At 46.6% G+C, this 22,504-nt stretch overlaps 1 protein-coding gene across 3 annotated transcripts in view; it reads right to left on the bottom strand.

The window, feature by feature from the left end:
- Positions 1-13,534: 13,534 nt before the first annotated feature.
- The window catches only part of klhl6 (kelch-like family member 6), a 72,878-nt gene continuing 63,908 nt past the window's right edge, over positions 13,535-22,504 (bottom strand). For all 3 annotated transcript variants that reach the window (XM_069899318.1, XM_069899320.1, XM_069899319.1), the window contains 2 exons: positions 17,104-17,317; positions 13,535-15,118 (listed from right to left, as the gene is read on the bottom strand). In XM_069899318.1, coding sequence (XP_069755419.1) covers positions 14,817-15,118; positions 17,104-17,317 — 516 coding nt within the window. In that variant the 3' untranslated portion in view covers positions 13,535-14,816. The remainder of the gene's footprint in view (positions 15,119-17,103; positions 17,318-22,504) is intronic.

Raw genomic sequence — 22,504 nt, 5'->3', positions numbered from 1 at the left:
CTTCAAGCGTCTTAGCGTAGACTTTAAAGGGCCCCTACCGTCGACCAACCGTAATAACTACATCCTTACGGCCATCGACGAGTACTCCCACTTCCCGTTCGCTGTGCCCTGCCCAGACACCACTGCCACCTCAGTGATACAGGCCCTTCAAAGTATTTTTGCCATCTTCGGGTACCCCAATTCCATCCACATTCATGAGCGCAGAGCTGCCACAGTACCTTCTGGAGTGTGGTATCGCTTCAAGCAGGACCACGAGCTATAACACACGCGGTAACGGCCAGGTCGAGAGGGAGAATGCCACCATATGGAGAGCGGTTACACTGGCTCTCTGGTCTAAAGGTCTCCCCACCTTTCACTGGCAGGAGGTTCTCACTAGTGCCTTACTCTCTATCCACTCCCTCCTATGTACCGCAACAAATGCCACCCCCCACGAAAGGATGTTCCTTTTCCCGAGGAAATCCGAATCAGAAACCACTGTATCGGCATGGCTCACCGACCCTGGCCCCGTCCTTTTGCGACACCACGTCCGGCACTCAAAGAACAACCCCTTGGTCGACCGAGTGACTCTACTCCACGCGAACCCATATTACGCCTACGTTGAGTTCCCAGACGGGCAGGAGGACACTGTTTCGGTGCGGGACCTAGCTCAGGATGCGGTAGACCCAGCAAACCCCCCAACCCAACCTTCCCCAACTCTTTATTCCCCAGGTCCCGTGCCGCAACAGAAGGACCCACAGCACCCCAACGACCCGGGCCACCCTGCCGACAACACGACTGGGGAATTGAGCGAAGGAGCGGTCGCACCCGACGAGCCCGCTGGCGACACCACTCCAGCGATCCCAATCCCGGCACCATGGCGGTCACGCCAGATGGTCAGACCCCCTGACCGCTACAGTCCTTAACCTACCCCTTCCTTTCATTCTCTCCCTCGTTTTGTTTTTTTTTCCAGGGTCAGTTCTCCAAGAAGGGGTGAATGTGATAGTACAGATCTATCACCAATGTACATAGTGTAGTTACTGTATCTAGACTGTGCTTACAGCGATTGGCTGAGAGCTAAGCCACGCCTATTTTCTGGGCCTTAAAGGGTTGTGTCCCTAGCCAGGTTGGATCATTCCGGACTGGTCGGCCACCTGTGAGAGCTCCTGTCTTTTGCCAAGTCTTTGATTCTTTCGACGAGCTCTACAACCTGCCTATGTGTAGCTGCACTATAACGCCATCCCTTTATTTTTATGCTGTGAATTTAAATTTTTCTTTTCAGTTTAACTCTGTGTCCCTGTTGCATTACAACTCATCCCACTGACTACAATTTTCCGCAGAGACTCCCTGACAACTGTCCCATCTGACCCACTTCTGGGTCATGCACAGGGATGGATAATAAGGGAAGACTGTGGAACTATCGATGTAGGACATGATTCAGTAACTATGACAATATCCAGCTGTCGATTTTTAACATAAGTAGATTTGTACAAGTCCCGAGCTGATAGTGTTGAGGAGTCTACGGGGTCAATTGGTCAAGTATTCCCAGTTTTATACCTTTATCGATTCCTGTTTGGTTAGAGGACACTGCCAAATTCCTTAGATGACACTCGTGCTTCTGTGGAGATGCAAGAAACTGCAGATGTGAAATGTCGAAGTGCATTCCTTGAGGAACTATAAGCAGGAGAAATAACACATTTCTGTAATAGGCTTTAGTTCCATCGTACCACTTTTACCTGGGAGCCTCAATGTCAAAGATTCATTTTCCTCTCCCTCAGTGTGAGTACGATTCCGTTCAAGGAGGGAAATTACACTCAGACGTGGCCACCAGATGATATTTTCCACTGGTGCTGGAGTCTGGCAGGGTGACGTTCACACTGCTCTCCTTCGGCTATGAGGTGTGGATGAAAATCGTGGAGGCTCCGATGGCAGCACAATCTTTCTGGCCTTCAGGTAAAATGCAGAACTGTTGACAAAAGGAGAACTGATGTGTTGATTCCCAAGATATTGGTGTGATTCACAGGCAGCTACACAACAGGATATTTAGTTGAGCATTGTGCCAGAGGCATGAAGCTCTTTGAATAAAAATCATAGGACACAATCCAAAATTTATCTTTGTGCTCTTTGTACAATTTCCAATGAACCCGGACATCATGACTGAATTCTACATCCTGAATATACATTATTGTTTAACTTCAGTCCAGGATGTCAATTACACATTCACTGTCAAAAGCAGTGATGTAATGCGCATCGATTAAAATAAAGATGCTTGCATCCTCTGGTGGTAACTTGGTGACCCACATGTGTATCTGCATATACACGACTCAGCTCGGAGGTTAAAAGATGAGAAACAATCTCCATCATCCATAAAGACATGACCCAGTGGAGGATGTAAAGCCCTTCTCTCCCATAACAACTGGCACTTATGGGCTTTTCCTGCTGGAGGGTGGGCTGAAGCAGGGAGATGAGGATATTCAGTATAAAAAGCACACACAATGCAGGAGAAGCTCAGCAGGTCAAACAGTGTCCTTTATGTAGCAAAGGTAAAGATTCACAACCGACATTTCAGGCTTGAACCCTTCGTCAAAGCGTGAGAAAATGCCGGTAAGTTTCTGAACTAAAGAATGGGGGTGGGGCGGGATAGTAGACAAGGCCAGCAGATTTAATGGAAAGCAGTAAAGTCAATGTTCATGCCACCTGGCTGGAGAGTGTCCACAGAAAATAAGGTGTTGTTGCTCTAATTTGCGGGTGGTCAGGGTGGGACAGAACATAAGGCCATGGACAGATATGTGAGTCTGGGAGTGTGACCCAGAATTGAAATTGTTGGCCACTGGGAGGTCACTGTGGTTGTGGACGGAGAGGAGATGCTGAGCGAAGTGATCTCCCAGTCTGTGGCCGGTGTCTCCGATGTAGAGAAGGCAACAAAGGGTGCACCGAATTCAGTAAATCAGTCCTCTGGATGTACAGGCTTCACATGAAAGGCCTCCACCACTATCAACTCAGCCCTCACCCGCATCTCCTCCACTTCCAGCTCATCTATCCTGGCCCCCTCTGTCCCCAGATGCAACAAATATAGAATCCCCTCCCCCATACTCACCTACCACCCCACCATCCTCAGCATCCGCTGGAATTTCCGGCACTTATTACAGGATCCCACAACTAGACACATTTTTCCTTCTCTTCCCCTCTTGCCCTTCCATATGGACCTCTCCCTCTGCAATTCCCTCATACACTCATCCCTCCCCACCCATCGCACCCCCGGCACCTTCCCCTGTGTCCGCAAGGCATTGGTGAGTACAAGGCATTGTACAAGGCATTGGTGAGGCCAAATTTGGAGTACTGTATACAGTTTTGGTCACCAAATTATAGGAAAGATATAAACAAAATAGAGAGAGTGCAGAGAAGGTTCACGAGAATGTTGACAGGATTTCAGGGACTGAGTTACAGGGAAAGGTTGTACAGACTGGGGCTTTTTTCTCTGGAGCGTAGAAGATTGAAAGGGGACTTGATAGAGGTGTTTAAGATTTTAAAAGGGACAGACAGAGTAAATGTGGATAGGCTTTTTCAATTAAGAAAGGGGGAGATTCAAACTAGGGGACATGGTTTAAGATTGAAAGGGGAAAATTATAAGGGGAACATGAGGAGAAATTTCTTTACGCAGAGGGTGGTGGGGATGTGGAATGAGCTTCCGGTAGACGTGGTCGAGGCGGGATCATTGGTTACATTTAAGGAAAGACTGGATCGTTACATGGATGGGAGGGGAGTAGAGGGGTATGGACCGGGTGCTGGTCAGTGGGACTAGGAGGGTGGGAATTTGCTACGGCATGGACTAGTAGGGCCGAACTGGCCTGTTCTGTGCTGTAAGTGGTTATATGGTTATATGGTTAAGAGGTGCAACACTTGTACTCACATTTCCTCCCTCACCACTGTCCAGGGCCCCAAACAGGCCTTTCATGTGAAGCAACAGTTTTCATGTACATGCAGAGGTCTTAGTTACTACATCCAGTGCACCCTTTGTGGCCTTCTCTACATTGGAGAGACTGGTCGCAGACTGGGAGATCACTTCACTCAGCACCTCCTGTCCGTCCGCAACCACAGTGACCTTCCAGTGGCCAACCATTTCAATTTGGGATCACACTCCTCCCCTCACATGTCTGTCCATGGCCTTACGTACTGTCCTACACTGACCACCTGCAGATTGGAGGAACAACACTTTATTTTCTGTCTGGGCATTCACCAGCCAGATGACATTAACTTGACTTCACTGCTTTCCACTAAACATGTTCGCATTTTCTTTCCCTCCCCCTTTTCCTGTCTTTCCAGTTCCTCTACACACCCAGCCATCCCTCCTCCCCCTCACTGCTGCTCTCCCCTCCCTCCCTTCTCTACCTATCATCTCCTGCCTTTGACCACCCCCATTCCACCCACATTCCCCACCCACTCTTTTATTCGGATTCTTGTCAGCATTTTCTTATACCTTGATGAAGGGGGTCAAGACCGAAACGTCAGTTACGCATCTCTGCCTTTGCTACACAAAGGCATTGTGTGTGTGTGTGTGTGATTTACTGAGGATGTTCAGTGATGAACTGGGCAAAGTGAGGAGGGCAGGTTACGGTCAGTGGGAATGGATTGACAAGGAGCAGAGAAGGAGAGAGCAGAGCAAACGGACCTGGAAGAATGTGGCATCTTGGTGCCTCCAAGGACCAGAAAGGGAGAGGGCTGCACTGGTGGGCCTGAAAGCATGTGGTAGCTTGGTGCTGAAGTGGTGCAGAAAAGGAGAGAGAGGGCAGCAACACATAAACATACTAGAGAAGATCAGCAGCTCATGCAGCATCTATAGGAAGTAAAGGGGAACCAACGTTTCGGACCCGAGCGCAGGCAGATATGAAAAGAATGTGACAGCTTGGTGTCTGCACGGACCAGCAAGGGAGACAGCAGAATTTCCCAATGAAGCCGCGGCAATACTGGATGGCTGGATGAAGTAGGGGTGTAGGGCATTCAATAATGGTCCAGGCAATGCGAAGATGTGAAGGGTGACAAGACAGAGGCAGAATATGGTAAAGAGAGAAGGGGTTGATGAGGGCCTGCAAGGAAGACCAGGATGGAGGAGTTAACTTTAGGCCATGTGTAGAGCTCGTCGAAAGAGCCAAAGACTTGTTGATCCAAACCAAGGCTTTTATTAGCAAAAGACAGGAGCCCTTCACAGGTGGCCGACCAGTCTGGAATGATCCAACCTGGCTCGGGACACAACCCTTTAAGGCCCAGACAGTAGGTGTGGCTAAGCTCTCAGCCAATCGCTGTAAGCACAGTCATTACACTCTAGATACTGTAACTATATACATTGGTGATAGATCTGTACTATCACACTGTGGAATCGTGGTTGTAGAATCAGATGTGATATAAGACAGGAAATTAAACAATCAAAGGAGACTTTATCCTGCCAGATAAAATTTTTTCATAGTGGGAACCATCAAACCTTTTAAAATTAGATCAATTGAACATCTCCACTGGAATTGAAGGTTATGCTGATTTGGTGTATTTAACAGGGGCTGCCTGTTATAATTCTTCTCTATTGGCAGAATTCACCCTCCACGCAAAATAAAGCAGAACTTTTAAAATTTTTAATTTTGTTATATTTTTTAAATTTAGATGTACAGCACAGTAACAGGTCATTTGCTCTGCCCACTTACACCAAATTAACCTACACCCCCGGCTTCTTTCAAATGGTGGGAGGAAACTGGAGGCCTGAGGGAAAACCCATGCAGACACGGGAGAACATACAAACTCCTTATGGACAATGCGGGATTCGAACCCCAGTCCCGATTGCTGGCAGTGTAACGGTGTTGCACTAACTGCTAGGCCTACCATGCCACCCCCATTACAAATTTTAAAGAATTAAACTGGGAACATTTACTGTTAACGTCTGCATTTTTCCATCTCATTTGCTTCATTAGAACAGGTAGTTTCCAGTAGCAGCCGCTGTGGAGAACTCAGCTGCCACTTCGTTGCTTGTAAAGAGCAGGGCAGGGCAAGGCAGTCAATGGGTTGAATGGTTTCCTTTACAGCCCAAGCAGTTCCAACAGAAACCTTCTCAGATCAAGGACAGAGAGGAAAACCAGAATCTTTCACAACTCTACAATCAGTATGTGGTGCGCCATTAGCCAGAATCAGACCCACACAAAGATAAAAACTGTACAACAGGCTTTAATCCACAAAGACTTCCACAGAGCCATGCTGCCTGTGGCTACAGGAACTCTGAGTGAGGCCTTGGGAGGCAGCACAGGCTTACATCCCAGAGGGTGATTGACATCTGTCACCTTACACTCCTGCAGGTACAGAGGTTGCCCCCTGCACTAGGCCGGTGGTGTACCACCACATTCACCCCCTTCTTTAAAATTGTCCCGGGGTGCGGGGGGGTGGGTGGGCAATAACAAGGAATCGCACCCACTATGTACATACAATATTTACAGGTTGAGAAGATCTGGTGGCCGCCGAGGGTCTCTGTGACTGTTGTAGGACTGGCTCCTGGTCACTGGTCAGAGGGGAAGTGGAGGGGCTGGTGGCTGGTGTGGTGCCGCGCGGAGGGGTGGCTGAGTGGGCCAGGGTTGACATATGCGGGTCGTATTGGATGGGTGGAGGGGCGGGTTCATCTCCTAAGGCTGAAGCTCTCGGTGCTGCCACTGTTGAACAGGCACTTTGTTACCTGCCCGTTGACTCGCACGTCCATCATCCAGCACCCGAGGTCGTGGGGGATGTCCTTGGTCAGCGAGGTGGCAGCCAGGACCGTCTCGGAGTCTGAGTCATCGCTATCCGGCGGGATGGGGAGCGTCAATAGGGCAGCCAGGTCATCACCCACGTCGACATCGGTCGTGAGGTGAGGTGCAGCGTGTGGTAGCCGATGGCTTCCGGAGGCGTGGGGAGCGTTGGTAGGGCAACCTGGTCATCATTCATGTTGACCATGTTGTTGTCAGCGTCGTCAGGGGCCCTTCATGTCGGGCACTGCCTGGCCCAAGTTGGTGGCGGCTCATGGGGGGCCTATGCGTGGCTGGCCTTCTTCCCCAGCCATGTCTGCTGCGCCGGGGGAAGTGAAATCATCACGGCCAGCGGCAGTGATGTCATTACGTCAGCTGGACGTGATGTCACGCCGTGAAGCAGAAGTGATGTCTCTGTAGTTCTCAGTGAGTGGCGCCGGCGAGGCCAGGAGCTGGTGCAGATGCTCAGGGCACAAGCTGCAACGGTCGCTGGTGGGGCCGGATATTGCATGGTCGAAGTCGGGGAAGGCAGAAGTCGTTGTGGGGACAATGGCGCCACATGGGGGGGGTCCGCGGGGGAAGTGGGGAGGTCATAGACGGCCGCAGAGCTGCCGGCAAGTTTAGAGAGGCACACTTTTGCAAAGTGGCTTTCTTGCCACATCGGGAACAATACTGGTTTCTAGCTGGGCAGTTTTGGTGCGATCGTCGATCTGACCCACACCAGGACGCACAGTACTTACAGGGGTGCTGGGTGCCTGCTGCAGTGATGTTCTCCTCCCCAGCTCGGCCTGGGACTGCAGCTGCAGTGTGAGAGGGCCATGAGGGAGACTGGGGGAACCTGGAATCGAAGGTTTTGACGTGCAGGGCTGCTGCTTCCAGGGTTTGGATGTTGTCTTCCAGCAGCTTCTGTTGGATGGCCCTCAAGCGTAGCCCTCGGACGAAGGCATCCTGGATCAGCCTCTCGACCTCCTCTGCACCTACCCGGGTTCATCCAGACACGGTCGGGCCAACTCTCACAAGTGTCCCAGGTAAGACTCAGCCATCTCCCCGGGTTGCTGGGCTTGGGTGTTGAGGAGGTACCTTGCACAGACTGCATTCATGGGGGGCTTGTACAAGTTCTTGAGAGTGTCCATTGTGGTCCTGTATGTGGAGCAGCCTTTGGTTATCTGGAAGGCGCGGGGACTCAGCTTTGACCGGAGTAGGACCAAAGTCTTCCAACTGGAGTCCAGGATGTTGGACTCGATGATTGCCTCCACCGCGTGCTGCCAGATCTCGAAGCATATCTGGGCTTCCGGGTGGCATGGGTAGACTTCAAGGGTCCCTGCATACAGGAGTTTTTCCATAGCCGCCGTAGGAAAATTTTGTGGATTAAATTGTGGTGCACTGTTAGCCAGAATCAGACACACACAAAGATAAAGTCTATACAACAGGCTTTGATCCACAAAGACTTCCACAGAGCCAGGCTGGCTGTGGCTGCAACAACTTTGAGTGAGGCCTCGGGAGGCCAGCGCAGGCTTATATCCCAGAGGGTGATTGACACCCGACAGGGTGGAGCTGGATCAATTCAGGCCGACTGATTTTGTCCTGTCCCCTTACACTCCTGCAGGTACAGAGGTTGCCCCCTACAGTAGGCTGGTGGTGTACCACCACACAGTAACATATCACATCCTGTGTCATGAGAGCCATCAAGAATAGTCTTACTATTTTCCAGAGATCATAGAGTGCATTTCTGTTGGGTGCAGTTCCAACAAGTTACATAAGGCCCAGATATGATGTGTAAAATATTGCAGTGTTAGAAACACCCAGGAAGAGACAAAGACATAAACCTTAGGGTCCAAGTAGAGACTTTTCATTCACACCTTGGTTACTTGGCCTTTTTCAAACTGGGAATTATAAGTAGATTTCATTGGTTTCACTTTATCATTCCTACTTCTGAGATAATGAACACAAATCGAAAATGACACCACAAGAATTTAACCTTGGCCCAGTGAATGTCAGGTTCAATTTCTAGGTGAGTAGGATTATCAGAGTGTTTAATATTGCATTAACACAGGAATTCCCTTATAAAAATGGATGCTGTAAGTCCGATTATGAGGAAAAGATTATGGTCCAATGGTATTAAACACTGATAGAAGTGTATAAATTAGTGGGGAGTATAGATAGGGAAGAGAGTCAGGATACTTGTACCCAGGGTTAAAATGTAAACAAGAGGCCAAGTATTGAAGATGAGTGGAGGAAAGTTTAGGGGAGATGTCAGAGGTAAACTTATTTTAATATGAACACTGAGAGGGTTGAGTACCTGGAATGTATTGCTGGAGTTGGTGGTGGAGGCTGGTACAATAGGGGCATTTAAAAGACTCTTAGATAGGCACCTACGAACACTCTTGTAGGGTCAATGGCTGTCTAACACGTGCTGTGAAGCGTGGAAAGGGTATCCCTTGAATCGAGGCTGAGTCTGGCCATTCACTGCAACAGAACTTCTCCTAGCCATCTTGGACCTCACTGTGCTGCTAGATCTGGGAGGGGATGTCAAGAGGGTGGGTCTGGACCTTCTTCAACCCCCTACTTCACACACACACACACACACTGTTCCTTTCTGAGGAGTGGGGTCTCCTCATATCAAATCCCACAAAATGACTGAAAGGAGCCATCATCATCCTAAAGGATGGATCGCCAGAAGAAGATAGGCACGTGGATGTAAGAAAACTCAAGGGTTATGGGAATGAGGAAGGGAAGGATTCGATTATTGTGGAATAGGTTTATGTAGGTCAGCACAATGTTCTACATGTGTAGTGGAAAGTGTGTTGACTGTTTGCATTGGGGGCACCAATATTCTGAATGGAAAGCCCTGAAAAAGGTAGTGGATGTGGCCCAGTACCTCAAAAGTTAAACTCTCTCCACCATTGAGAAGGTTAACTTGGAACACTGCCATCGGAGAGCAGCAGCAATCATCAAAGATCCGCACCACCCCGGACATGCTCTGTTCTCTCTGCTGCCCTCAGGAAAGAGCGTTCTCAGGTCAAGGAAAATGTAGCAAGAAAAACCAAAGTCCTTGGTTCACCTGCTGCAGGTTCAGGAACAGTGGGTACCTCTCTACCATCAGACTTCTGGACAACAAACTCAATCAAAGGCTCATTTAAAGACTTAGTTTGCACATTATTATTACTGAATATTGTTTTTTTTTGTATTGCAGTCATTTTGTTTACATTTCTCTCTTTCGTACACATACCTTTTCTTACACATCTGATACATAGAAGAAATTCAGCCTGGCCCAAAAGAAAAAGAATTTTCGAGTTGTATGTGATAAATATGAACTTTGAATTGTGGGTTGAAGGGCCTATTCTGTGCTGTAATGTTCTGAAGTAGGGCAGAAGCACTAATTTATCCATCTTTCAATTGACCTCATCAATCCAGTAAGCTATCTTCTGTGGTGCTACGTCCTCTGTGGGACTGAGAGTTCCAGTGTATTCTCCAATTATTTCATCAGTGAACAACCTCCGATACAAGTAATTCATCCCTGCACCAATATCTTCTTTGGCTTGGCTTCGCGGACGAAGATTTATGGAGGGGCCAATATGCTGAACAGCAAAAGGCAAACCTGCTCCTCCTGCATCAGAACAGGAATGTATGGGCACAATGGCAAGATTTGGAAATGCAGCCTGAGAGCAAGGCCAGGCTGGAGAAGCAGAATCAAATACCATTCTCCTGGCGGTCAACGCCAAGGGTCAGGCAATGTCTGCCAATGTGATGGCAGCAGGGGTGCAGTCCAAACTCTTTAGGTGCCAGAGCCGCCCCCTGAGGTGCCGGAGACGCCCCCTGAGGTGCCGGAGCTGTCCCCTGAGGTGCCGGAGCTGCCCCCTGAGGTGCCGGAGCTGCCCCCTGAGGTGCCAGAGTTGCACCTGAGGAGCCAGAGCTGCCCCCTGAGGTGCCAGAGCTGCCCCCTGAGGAGCTGGAGCTGCCCCTGAGGTAGATACCAGATTAAGTTCATTTTCTTGCTGCTTGAGACTTACTCTTACCATACCTAACTACTACGGATGTTGCCTCATGATCCACTGGTTTCATCTCACCACACAAGTCTAATAGACGGATACCATATCGAATCCTGAATGGGCTAAGCCAGCCATTTGTGGAACTCCTTTCCTTTTACTTGCACATGCAACCACTTTTTGACCTTCTCAACTAAACCATTCAAACAGAGCCTGGCCAAGTGAGCCCATCTTGGGGGAATGAAGAGTGTGACGCTGCTCAACACTTCTATTGGTACTGGACTTCATATAAAGCTCAATTTTTCGGAGACCAGGCCTTAAATGTCATCGATGTTTGATGAGCCAACAGAAGCAGTGTTTGAATTTTACCTTTTTCCAGTCATTTAAATAACTCCATCTTCTGCTCAAGGATTATGCAGTACACGTTTACACCTGCTTGGTTGTTTCTCTTTTGGCGTGGTAATGGTTAGGGGGGAACTTTGCCCAAAATAATGTCCTGCGGAACAAAATCTCTGTTTCTTTACGTTGGTGACAAGTTGGGAACTGGATGCAGGTGTTGCCTGACGTGTGAGTGGTGGTCTAGCGAACTATCAGTGAGATGCACCAATTTTAAACTTACATATTTTTTACCTATTCTTTTATTCATATTTATTTTAAAACATTTTCTTTGATTTTTTCCCCCCAGTTGCTTGAGGCTGCTGGTTGCTTGAATTCTGGATACCAGGGGGTTTGCTGCATTTGGGTTAATGGGTTCTCCTCTGAGTAACAAGAAGATCATGCTTGGAAACTGAAAGCAGATACAATGTACAATGATTTGATAAAATGACACAGTGGACTCAGAAATCTTATAACCTGTGATTCACTGTAGTGACAGTAAGCAGACACAAGATTTGAAAGACTGAAAAACAGGCTTTATTCTTCTTAAAGTCTCTGTTGTAGTTAGCTGCAAGTTCGTGTGACTGACCTCGAGGGGCCGGATGTGGCATATCCCGGCGGGTGATTGGCAGCTGATCGGGTGGAGCTTGGTCCATTCAGGTCAGCTGATTGACAGCCGGCCTGGTGTGGTCTGTCCTCCAGTGATCTTCCTGCAGGTACACAGGTTGCCCCCTGTGATGATTTTGCTGATTTTGATTTCTTATGGGACCAAGACAACCATTAACAACATTAGCAAAACCAAGGAGATGATTGTGGACTTCAGGAGGAAGTCAGGAGAACGTGATCCTGTCATCATCGAGGGCTCAGTCGTGGTGAGGGTCAAGGCTGTCGTAAACTTCTACAGGTGTACCGTGGAGAGCATTCTGTCTGGTTGCATCACTGCCTGGAAAGGAGGCACCAACTCTCAGGACAAGAATAAACTCCAGAGGGTTGTTCACTTGGCCTGCGATATTACAGGCACCTGACTACACTTAGCGTAGACTTTAAGGGACCCCTACCGTCGACCAACCGTAATACCTACATCCTTACGGCAATCGACGAGTACTCCCGCTTCCCATTCGCTGTGGCCTGCCCAGACACCACTGCCATCTCAGTGATACAGGCCTTTCACAGTATTTTCACCATCTTCGGGTACCCCAATTCCATCCACAGTGATAGGGGGTCCTCATTCATGAGTGCAGAGCTGCAACAGTACCTTCTGGAGTGTGGTATTGCTTCAAGCAGGACCACGAGCTATAACCCACGCGGTAATGGCCAGGTCGAGAGGGAGAATGCCACCATATGGAGAGCGGTTACACTGGCTCTCCGGTCTAAAGGTCTCCCCACCTCTCACTGGCAGGAGGTTCTCACTAGTGCCTTACACTCCATCCGCTCCCTCCTATGTACTGCAACAAATGCCACCCCCCGCGAAAGGATGTTCCTTTTCCCGAGGAAATCCGAATCAGGAACCACTGTACCGGCATGGCTCACCGTCCCTGGCCCCGTCCTTTTGCGACGCCACGTCCGGCACTCAAAGAACGACCCCTTGGTCGACCGAGTGACTCTACTCCACGCGAACCCACATTACGCATACGTGGAGTTCCCAGACGGGCGGGAGGACACTGTTTCGGTGCGGGACCTAGCTCAGGACGCGGTAGACCCAGCAAACCCCCCAACTCCTTATGCTCCAGGCCCCGTGCCGCAACAGAAGGACCAACAGCACCCCAATGACCTGGGCCACCCTGCCGACAAAACGACTGGGGAATTGAGCGACGGAGCAGTCGCACCCGACGAGCCCGCTGGCGACACCACTCCAGCGACCCCAATCCCGGCACCACGGCGGTCACGCCGGATGGTCATACCCCCTGACCTCTACAGTCCTTGACCTACCCCTTCCTTTTCATTCTCTCCCTCGTTTTTGTTTTTTTTCCCAGGGTCAATTCTCCAAGAAGGGGTGAATGTGATAGTACAGATCTATCATCAATGTACATAGTGTATATAGTTACTGTATCTAGACTGTGCTTACAGCGATTGGCTGAGAGCTAAGCCACACCTATTGTCTGGGCCTTAAAGTGTTGTGTCCCTAGCCAGGTCGGATCATTCCGGACTGGTCGGCCACCTGTGAAGAGCTCCGGTCTTTTGCTAATAAAAGCCTTGGTTTGGATCAACAAGTCTTTGGTTCTTTCGACGAGCTCTACAACTCCATTGAAGACATCTTTGAGGTTGTGCCTTAAGAAAGCAGCCTCTATCCTCAAGGATCCCCTCCACCCAGGCCAGGCCCTCTTCACTCTGCTACCATCAGGGAAAAGGTACAGGAGCCTAAAGACGAGCCCTCAATGGCACAAGGACAGCTTCTTCCCCGCTGCCATCAGATTCCTGAATAATCAATGAACCAAAGACACTGCCTGACTTTTCGAGCATTATTTTTATTTAGTTTGTAAGATGATTGTATGTGAATGTTTACACAATTGATGCAGCTGCAGAAACAACACATTTTGTGACTTATTCATGACAATAAATTCTGATTCATACATGGCCATCGACATACTTTCCCAATCCTGTATTGCTGTTCATGCTGGGATCCTGGCAAAGGCAAAAATGTTAATCCTTGCCCATACCGACGGTGAACCTGACATCCTTATGCCTGAAGCAAAGATCCTGTTCATCACCATCATGTTCCAAATCCTGGGATCCACCTTGGCTGCAATGCCACACCTTGCTCTTGGAACCCAAGTCTCTCAGTCTGTTTTAGATGGCAGGACTGCCTTGTTCATGATCAGTATTTAAAGATGCTGGAACCCATTCTAAACTAATGGCCCCCTATATAGATCACAAAATTGAGGCAATTGCTCATCACTATCTCTTTTCTTCCAAGGGTCATTTGCTCAAAAATGCCCATACAAGAAAATACAATGAATCATATATTTTAGAACAGAAAGGCATCTTTATTACGGTCTAATTAGTGAGGTACAGAGATGCTAAACACTGGCAAAAAAATTAAGGAACAATGGGATATTGAGAAGATAAATAATGCAGAGCAAGGTAGCCAAACCCTGACCCTTATTGGGAGGCGGAGTGAAATTCTTTCACAACATTAATTATGTAAGGGATGGCGGCTGTTCCAGCAGCATCATTCAGATTTGGTGAGGAAACAAGAGCAGGCCTGGGCAACAGGATTAACCCTGATGCACACAATAATCAGCATGGAGAGAGTGGGGTGAAGGGCCTGTTTCCACACTGCAACAGGAATGTGACTAATCATTTAGCACCTGGATGCTTTTCCACTCTTCAGTTCTCTACATAGTATGACTGTTACCTAACAAGCCCAGTGCTGACATATCTTGTATTCATATCTTGTGCCCAGTTTGCTCTGTGCTCTGTTCTTACTATTTACCCTCTATATCCTCTTATTCTTACTGTGGCTCTTTTACTCTTCTGAGTTCTCCAATTCTACATACTCAATATCTGATGTGTAGTTTCCAGTTTTTTTTTACTTTAAAAATGGAAGGAGTCTTTTTGGATGAGATTCAGGTTTCCAACTTCTTTGGAAATGCAATGATTGTCTCACAAAGCTTGATTGCTTTGAGCGATCAGTGGTACCTTCCAGAGAGAAAGGATCCATCTTCTATTAAATGTCCAGATGAAGCCCCCTCTGAGGTGAGCATTTTGCCTGTTCTTCAACAGTGTGTCATACAGAAACTGCTCCTGGGACGATGCGCCGGATGTGTGTGTAGGACTTCCTAACGGTGACACTTCCATGGTGTGAGACACCACGGGGCAAAACACACTCCTCAGTCAGCTTTTGGTTGTCTGTGTCCCAGCAGAGCACCGTAGCAATGACCTCATTCTTCTCATCGCGGCCGCCGGTGATGAAGAGCTTGCTATTGCATGCTGCAATCCCACAGCTGGCACGCTCATGACCAAACTGTGTGACGAGAGCCCATGAGTCCTCCTTGGGACTGTAGCAGTAGAGGGCCTTCATTGCACCACCTGGGAGGGAGGGGAGGGGAGACGGAAGGGAGAGAGAGAGAGAAAGATTGATTTAAGTATTGGGAGAGGCATGGCAAATCCTAAGGTTCAACAGCAGAAGCCAAGGATGCAGACCCGTCCCAAAGAGGCTCATAGTCAATTATTTCATTAATATTAAATCCCAAGTTCTCCTCTGCACAAAACAATTGCCTTGCATCTCCACTTGCCCATCATACTACTCCAAAATCCTTGCTTCATGTCCACACTCCGCCAGCTTCCCTCCCTATATGCATCCTTGCAGCAGTGTCCATCTTGTTCCACATTGCTGACCATCTGATTGTGTTCAACAGACCTGCATACCATCTTGCCACATCCTTCAATCCTACCTCTGCCTCACAACACGCTTATCCCACTCCCAGCAGATCCTTAACCTTGTTGCCTCACATCCCCTTCGCCTCTTTGCTATTTCAGTTGATCACCTTCTCACCATATGCCCCAATCCCACCCAAGCCCCGTTGTCTGCAACATACCCACTTGCCTTCTTATTCTGTCCTTCTTTAGCCTCACACCCACATGTTCAACGTTTCACTCTCCCCCTCAATCCCAACCTGCCTTTCTACTAACCTTGTTCTAGAATCACATTGAGCCTTGACCCCATTTTCAAATTAATCCCATGAAGCTGTACTGATGTGGCTTTTTCATCAATAATGGATTATCCAGAAGATGGGGCTGTTTTTTGCTATCAACATACAATAACCAGAGGAAATCTGCTTTCAAGCACCAACTCAGAGTTGGGTGGAATACAAGTGGAAATTTACACAGGCTAAGTACAGGGTTAATGGTCGGATACTTAACAGTCTGAAAAACAGAAAGACCTTGGGGTCCAAATCCATAGATTTCTCAAGGTTGACATGCAGGTTGATAGGATATTTAAGAAGGCCTATGGGATGCTGGGCTTCATTAGTCAGGGGATTGAGTTGAAGAGTTGAGGGTTCATGTTGCAGCTCTATAAATCTCTGGTGAAATTGTGTTCAGTTCTGGTCACCTCATTATAGGAAGGGTGGACGCTCTGGAGAGGGTGCAGAGGAGATTTACCAGGATGTTGCCTGGATTGTCTTATGAGGCAAGGTTAGCAGAGCTGAGGCTTTTCTTTTTGGGGCAAAGAGAATCAGAGATTACTTAAGAGAAGACTACATGATTCTGAGAGGCATAGATAAGGTGGGCAGCCAGAGCCTTTTTCCCAGGAGTGGGAGTAGCAAACACTAGAGGACATCTTTACAAAGAGAAAGGAGGAAAATTCAGGGAAGACATCAGGGATAAGAGATGTGGGTGCCTGGAATGCCCTGCCAGGGACGGTGGTGGAAACATTAGGGGCATTTAAGAAACTCTTAGACAGACACATGGATGGAAGAAAAAATAGAGGGTCACGAGGTAGGAAGGGTTTAGCTTTCTGGGAGGTATTTATATAGGTTAGCACGACATTGAGGGATGAAGGGCCTATTCTGCACTGTAGTGTTCTTTGTTTTATGTTCTGTAACTCAGGATAGTGAACAAACATCTTTACTAAATCTGGCATTTCCCCCCAAAATCTAACCATTCAACAAAATACATTGCAGCTGCAAGGTCAACCCAGATACAAAGGAATAAAGATATAGGAGAGTAGGTGGCCCCTTCAGTCCTTGGAACCCATGCTGCCTAATTGCACCCAATGAACTAACCAATCCGGTACATTTTGGATGGAAGCGGGAAACCAGAGCACCTGGGGAAACTCACACAGGACACAAGGAAAAGGTACAAACTTCCTGTAGATAGCACCAGTCGGGCAAACCATCATCGCACAACTTCCCACAAGAATGATGCTAGTGATTTTTAATTTTGACTAATACATTTTAAATAGGTATAGAAGAATAGTTAAGGCACAGATGAAACGTGACCTTAGTCTTTGCAGTCTTGGCCATCTTTCTGTGGTGTGCAGAGCTCCACAATAAGCAACCACATTCACATACCCACAACATAAATATGATCCTTGAATGTAACAGCGTTGATGCACTTGGCTTCTATAGGCATCGATGACTTCAGGTTCCACATATTTGCGGTGGGGTCATAACACTGGGTCCTGTCTGTCGCCAGTTTCCCATTGGGTCCTCCTCCAATGATATAAAGCATCTTATTATAGGTTGTGGCAGCAAACGAGCTGACATTTACTAGGAGGGGCACTCCCTGTGGCAGAAGGAATAAACATTTAGTTGGCCCTCAGAAGGAGAAGGAATACAGCTGAGTGTTGTGATGGTTTACGAGTGAAAGAAAATGATCTTCTCCTTCCCATTTGAATGCAGCTTCACACATGATTTCCCTAGGTGGAGGTGCAAGAATTGCTTGCAGTGTCATAGCAAAGTAATGTAACATTGAAGGAGATTGTGTTTTACCAGAAACAGAAGTACAAGTGCCACTTGCATTGTGATTGAGTGTATCTTGGCATTCTGCCAAAGTACACTCAGCTACCCAAAATATGTAGATTCAATTCCTGCAGATCCTGGATTTGTTTGACAGATGGGTGCTTCATCCACAGAATTGATTACAGGCATTGAAATGAACCACAACTAAAATGTCCCCCATAGATCACATGGGTAGGATGGTGGAGGAAAAGTCACGCTGTTTGAAGAAAGATATGAGGGTCTGGGATGGAAGTCTCGCACACGGGCAGACTGAGACCCACCCACAAACTGGAGGAACAACACCTCATCTTCCACCTGGAAGATTCCACCTGGATAACCCCCACTTTTCCCCCTTCACCTTCCCCCAGCTCTGTCTCTCCCTTTCTTCCTTCACACAGACAAAATCAATTGCCATGTCTCCCCTTATCAGATCCAATGAACAAATTTTGTTGGCCTGGACTCCTCCCACTGTCTTTATTTTGAGATTTCCTGCCATTTGCTTATATCTTGAAGAAGGCCCAAAATATCAGAAATTTATATTTATCTCCTCTGGACACTACAAGACCAGCTGAGTTCCTTCAGCATTTTAGTGTGGTTTTACTGCAATCACAGCATCTGCAGACTTTTGTGTTTTAAAGATTTGGATGCGACCTTCCTCAGTAACATTGGTTGGTGCATCAAATTTAGAGGGAGTGAATAGATTTGTGGATATTTAACACCTCAAAGAAGGAAGTAGATTGAAAGTTATTAGGAATGAAACTGAGGTGCACGATGAAACAATGTTTGAATCTCTGAGCCACTGATTCTGAATTTTATTAGCCTTTCTGTCAGGCTCAATAGATGATGTAGAAGAGCACTTAATGGTGGAAGTTTGGATGGACTTATCTTGGTTTTAATTTATATTTTAATTTAAATATAAATTTAGACATACAGCCTCGTAACAGGCCGTCTCGAACCATGAGCCCATGCTGCCCAATTACACCTACAGCGCCCGGTATGTTTTGAAGGATGGGTTGAAACCCATCCACCCAGGGAAAACCCACACCACTGACACGGGAGAGTGTGCCAACTCTTGACTGACAGAGCTGGATTCATACCCAGGTTGCTGGTGCTGTAGCAGTGTTGCGCTAACCGCTAACTTCCCCAATTTTATGTAATAAGCCATGAAGCTGTAAAGATTGATGAGAGGAATGAACATAGAATTTGTCCTGGCTCACTTCCTGGCTCAAGTCTAACTCTTTGGGGATATAGTATAATCCATCTTGACATGGCAGAACAGCACATGAGTGAGAGTTGACCATTTATCTGTAAGATGTGAAACTAACGGCAGAGTAAGGAACTTAATTTGATTAATGTTTCTACTTCAATGAGCATCTCTTAAAAAAAATATTTTCTGGACATTTATGAGGGATCTTGCTGTGCCTCACGTGATGGTTGCTATTCCTAAATTTAACAGGGTCAACAATTAAAAGATGCAGTATAAGCCCCTGGTTTCTGGAATTCAAACAACCGGTAGCCTCAACTGGCAAAAAAAATTTGAGGAAAATAAATAATTTTTAAAAAATAAATAAGAAAATAAAGGTAAAAATATGTATGTTTAAAACTGTAAAAGTAAATGTTCTTTGTAGAAACACATAAACCTTTAGTGAAGATGGGAGTGAATATCCAGCCAGCGGAGGTCCTTGGTCAGGTTTTGCTCATAGCAGTTTGAATAAAGTTGTGTGAAACAGCGATGGTGTTGCTCAGGATGAAGGGCTGGTTGATGCCGCTCGCCGTTGGGGTGAGTCTTTTAAAGAGGCTTTATCTGTAAACTCAGGGGGAGATAATGATCTATAACGTTATTTTTTATCTTTTGGGCAGCTCTGCGCAGGGGAGGAACCTGCAGATACAGTGACGGTTAAATGTTTTCATAGAATGTGAGTGAAAATAAAATAAAATGCTTTAAGATTTATATGCAAGTGAAGTTTGTTCAGTATAAGTACATGGTAGTATTTTGTCTTTTAAATTGTTTATCCTTAATACAGGTGTATTAGTTAGGCATTGTAAGAGTGAGTCTCAAGCAACCAGAAAATACACTTATCTGGCATCCACCAATCCCCTTGAGCACAGGATACCAGGGGTTTTGCTGCTCATTGTTCCTATAAAAGTCTTTGAAATGACCTGATGTCACAGAAGATGTCATTCAAACAAATATTCTTTGTGTTACAGTAACAGAATGGGATTTGTTTTCCAATGAGGTCCCAGAACACTTGAAAATTGCTTATAACTTTAAAATCGACAGGTTGTACATGATGGAAATGTTTTCAAGTGCATCTATTTCAATGCAAAGAATATTGTAGGAAAGGCAGACAGGCTTAGAGCATGGATTGGCACGTGGAATTATGATATTGTGACCAAGACTGGCGGCTCAATGTTCTGGGCTTCTGTTGCTTCAGACATGATACAGTAGGGGGGGATGAAATGGTGAGGAATGGTATTGTTCATCAAGGAAAATATCACCGCTGTGCTCAGGTAAGACAGGCCAGAGGGCTCATCTCCTAAGTGTATATGGGTGGAGCTGAGGAATGGGGAAGGTATCATCACACTCATAGACAACCCAATAGTCAATGAGAAGTGGAGGAACAAATTTGTATAGAGGCAGCAGACAGCTGCAGGAAACACATGGTCATGTTGTTCCATTGTTAAAAAAAGGCTCCAAAAGTAGCCCTGGAATTTATAGGCTGGAGACCCTGACCTCAGTAGTAGGTAAATTATTGGAAAGGTTCTAACAGATCGAATATACATGTATTTGCATAGCCAAGGTCTGATAAAGGATAATCAACATTGCTTTGTGTGTGATAGGTTGTGTTTTACCAATCATATAGAATTTTACAAGGAGGTTACCAGGATAGTTGATGAAGGAAAGGCTATGGATGTTTCTGCATGGACTTCAGTAAGGCATTTGACATGGGTGGTTAGTTAGAAAGGTTCAGACGTTAGGTATTCATGGTGAGGTAGTAAACTGGATTCGATAGTGGCTACATGGGAGAAGCCAGAGAGTGGTGGTGACAATTGCTTCGTAGACTAGGCCCTATGACGAGTGGTGTGCCTCAGGGATCGGTGCTGGGACTATTGTTGTTTGTCATCAATATCAATGATCTGAATAATAATGTAGTAAATTGGATCAGCAATTTTGCAGGTGACACAAAAATTGGTGGCATTGTGGGCAGCGAGGAAGGTTTTCAAAGCTTGCAGAGGGATCTAAACCAGCTGGAAAAATGGACTGAGAAATGGCAGATAGAATTTAATGCAGACAAGTGTGAGGTGTTGCATTTTGGAAGGACAAACCAAGAAAGGACGTACATGGTGAATGGTAGGGCACTGAGGAGTATGGTAGAACAGAATACAGATACATAATTCACCTATAGTGGCATCTCAGGTGAATAGGGTTGTAAAGAGAGATTTTGGCATATTGGCCTTCATGAATCAAAGTACTGAGTACAGGAATTAGGATGTTATGGTAAAGTTGTATAAGACACTGATGAGGTCAGATTTAGAGTACTGTGTGCAGTTTTGGCCATCTAACTACAGGAAAGATACAAGTTTGAAAGAATGCAGAGAAGATTTACGAGGATGTTGCCTAGACTTCAGGTACTGTGTTACAGGGAAAGGTTAAACAGGTGAGAACTTTATTCCCCGGAGCATAGAAGAATGAGCGGAGATTTGATAGAGGGATTTCAAATTATGAGGGGGATAGACAAAATAAATGTAGATAGGCTTTTTTCCACTGTGGATGGGTGAGATTTTTTTAAAAACTGGAGCACATGGGTTAAGGCTGAAAGTGGAAAAGGTTAGGAGGAACATGAGGGGGAACTTCTTCACACAGAAAGTGGTGGGGGTGTGGAATGAGCTGCCAGCTGAAGTGGTGAATATAGGCTCAATTTTTACATTTAAGATGAATTTATACAGATACATGGATGGGCGGGGTTGCTATTGACTGGGGGCAGGTCAGTGGGACTAGGCAGAAACATGGATCAGCACAAAATGTAATGTTCTATGGTTCTATACCAGAGGATGGCAAATGTTGTGCCTTTATTCAAGGGCTGCAAGAAAAAGCTTACGAACTATAGGTCAGTAAGTGTAACATCTGTGGTTGGTCAGTTATAGGAGAAAATTCTGAGGGAAAAGATATACATTTACTTAAGGATAGTCAGCATGTTTTTATTAAATGGGAGCCATGTCTCATAAATCTGATGGAGTTTTTTTGAGGATGTGACCAAGAGGGTTGATGACAGCAGAGTTATAGATATTGTATTGAAGAATTTCAGCAAGGCATTCGATAAAGTTCCACACAGTAGGGCTGGTCGGGAAAGTTAGATCACATGGGATCCAAGATGAGATGGCAAAATGCATAAAAAATTCACTGTACGATGGAAAGCAGAGGGTGATGAGGAAAGGTTGTTTTCTTTGACTGGAGGCCTGTGATGTGCCATAGGGTTTTGGGTTGGGCCCCTGCTCTTTACCATCTATGTTTCTGATTGAGATGAAACCATGGTACATTGGTAAGTTTGCAGATGACACAAAAGGGCCTAGTATTGTGGATAGTGAAGATAGCTGCCAAAGATCGCAGCAGGATCTTGATTGATTGAGCCAATGGGCAGCTGATGGAATTTAATACAGAGAAAAGTGAGGTGTTGCCATTTGGGAATTCTAACATTGGTAGAATTTACACAGTAGGGATCTGGAGAGAGTTGTAGAGCAGAGGGATCGAGGAATACAGGTACATGCTTCCTCAAAAGTGGCATCAAGGTTTTTGGCACTTTGGATTTCATCAAGCAATATTAAATACAGAAATTAGGAGATTATGTTGCAGTCGTAAAGACATTAGTGTGGTCCCCCTTGGAGGATGGTTTCCATGCTAAAGAAAAGATGTTGTCAGGCTGGAACGGGTGTAGAGATTTGTGAGGATGTTGCCAGGACTCAGAGGCTTACG

The sequence above is a fragment of the Narcine bancroftii genome, chromosome 9 (genome assembly GCF_036971445.1).
Source record: "Narcine bancroftii isolate sNarBan1 chromosome 9, sNarBan1.hap1, whole genome shotgun sequence".
Taxonomy (NCBI): Eukaryota; Metazoa; Chordata; class Chondrichthyes; order Torpediniformes; family Narcinidae; genus Narcine; species Narcine bancroftii.
The sequence above is the reverse complement of the archived record's forward strand: the minus strand, read 5'-3'. Positions and strand labels throughout refer to the sequence as shown.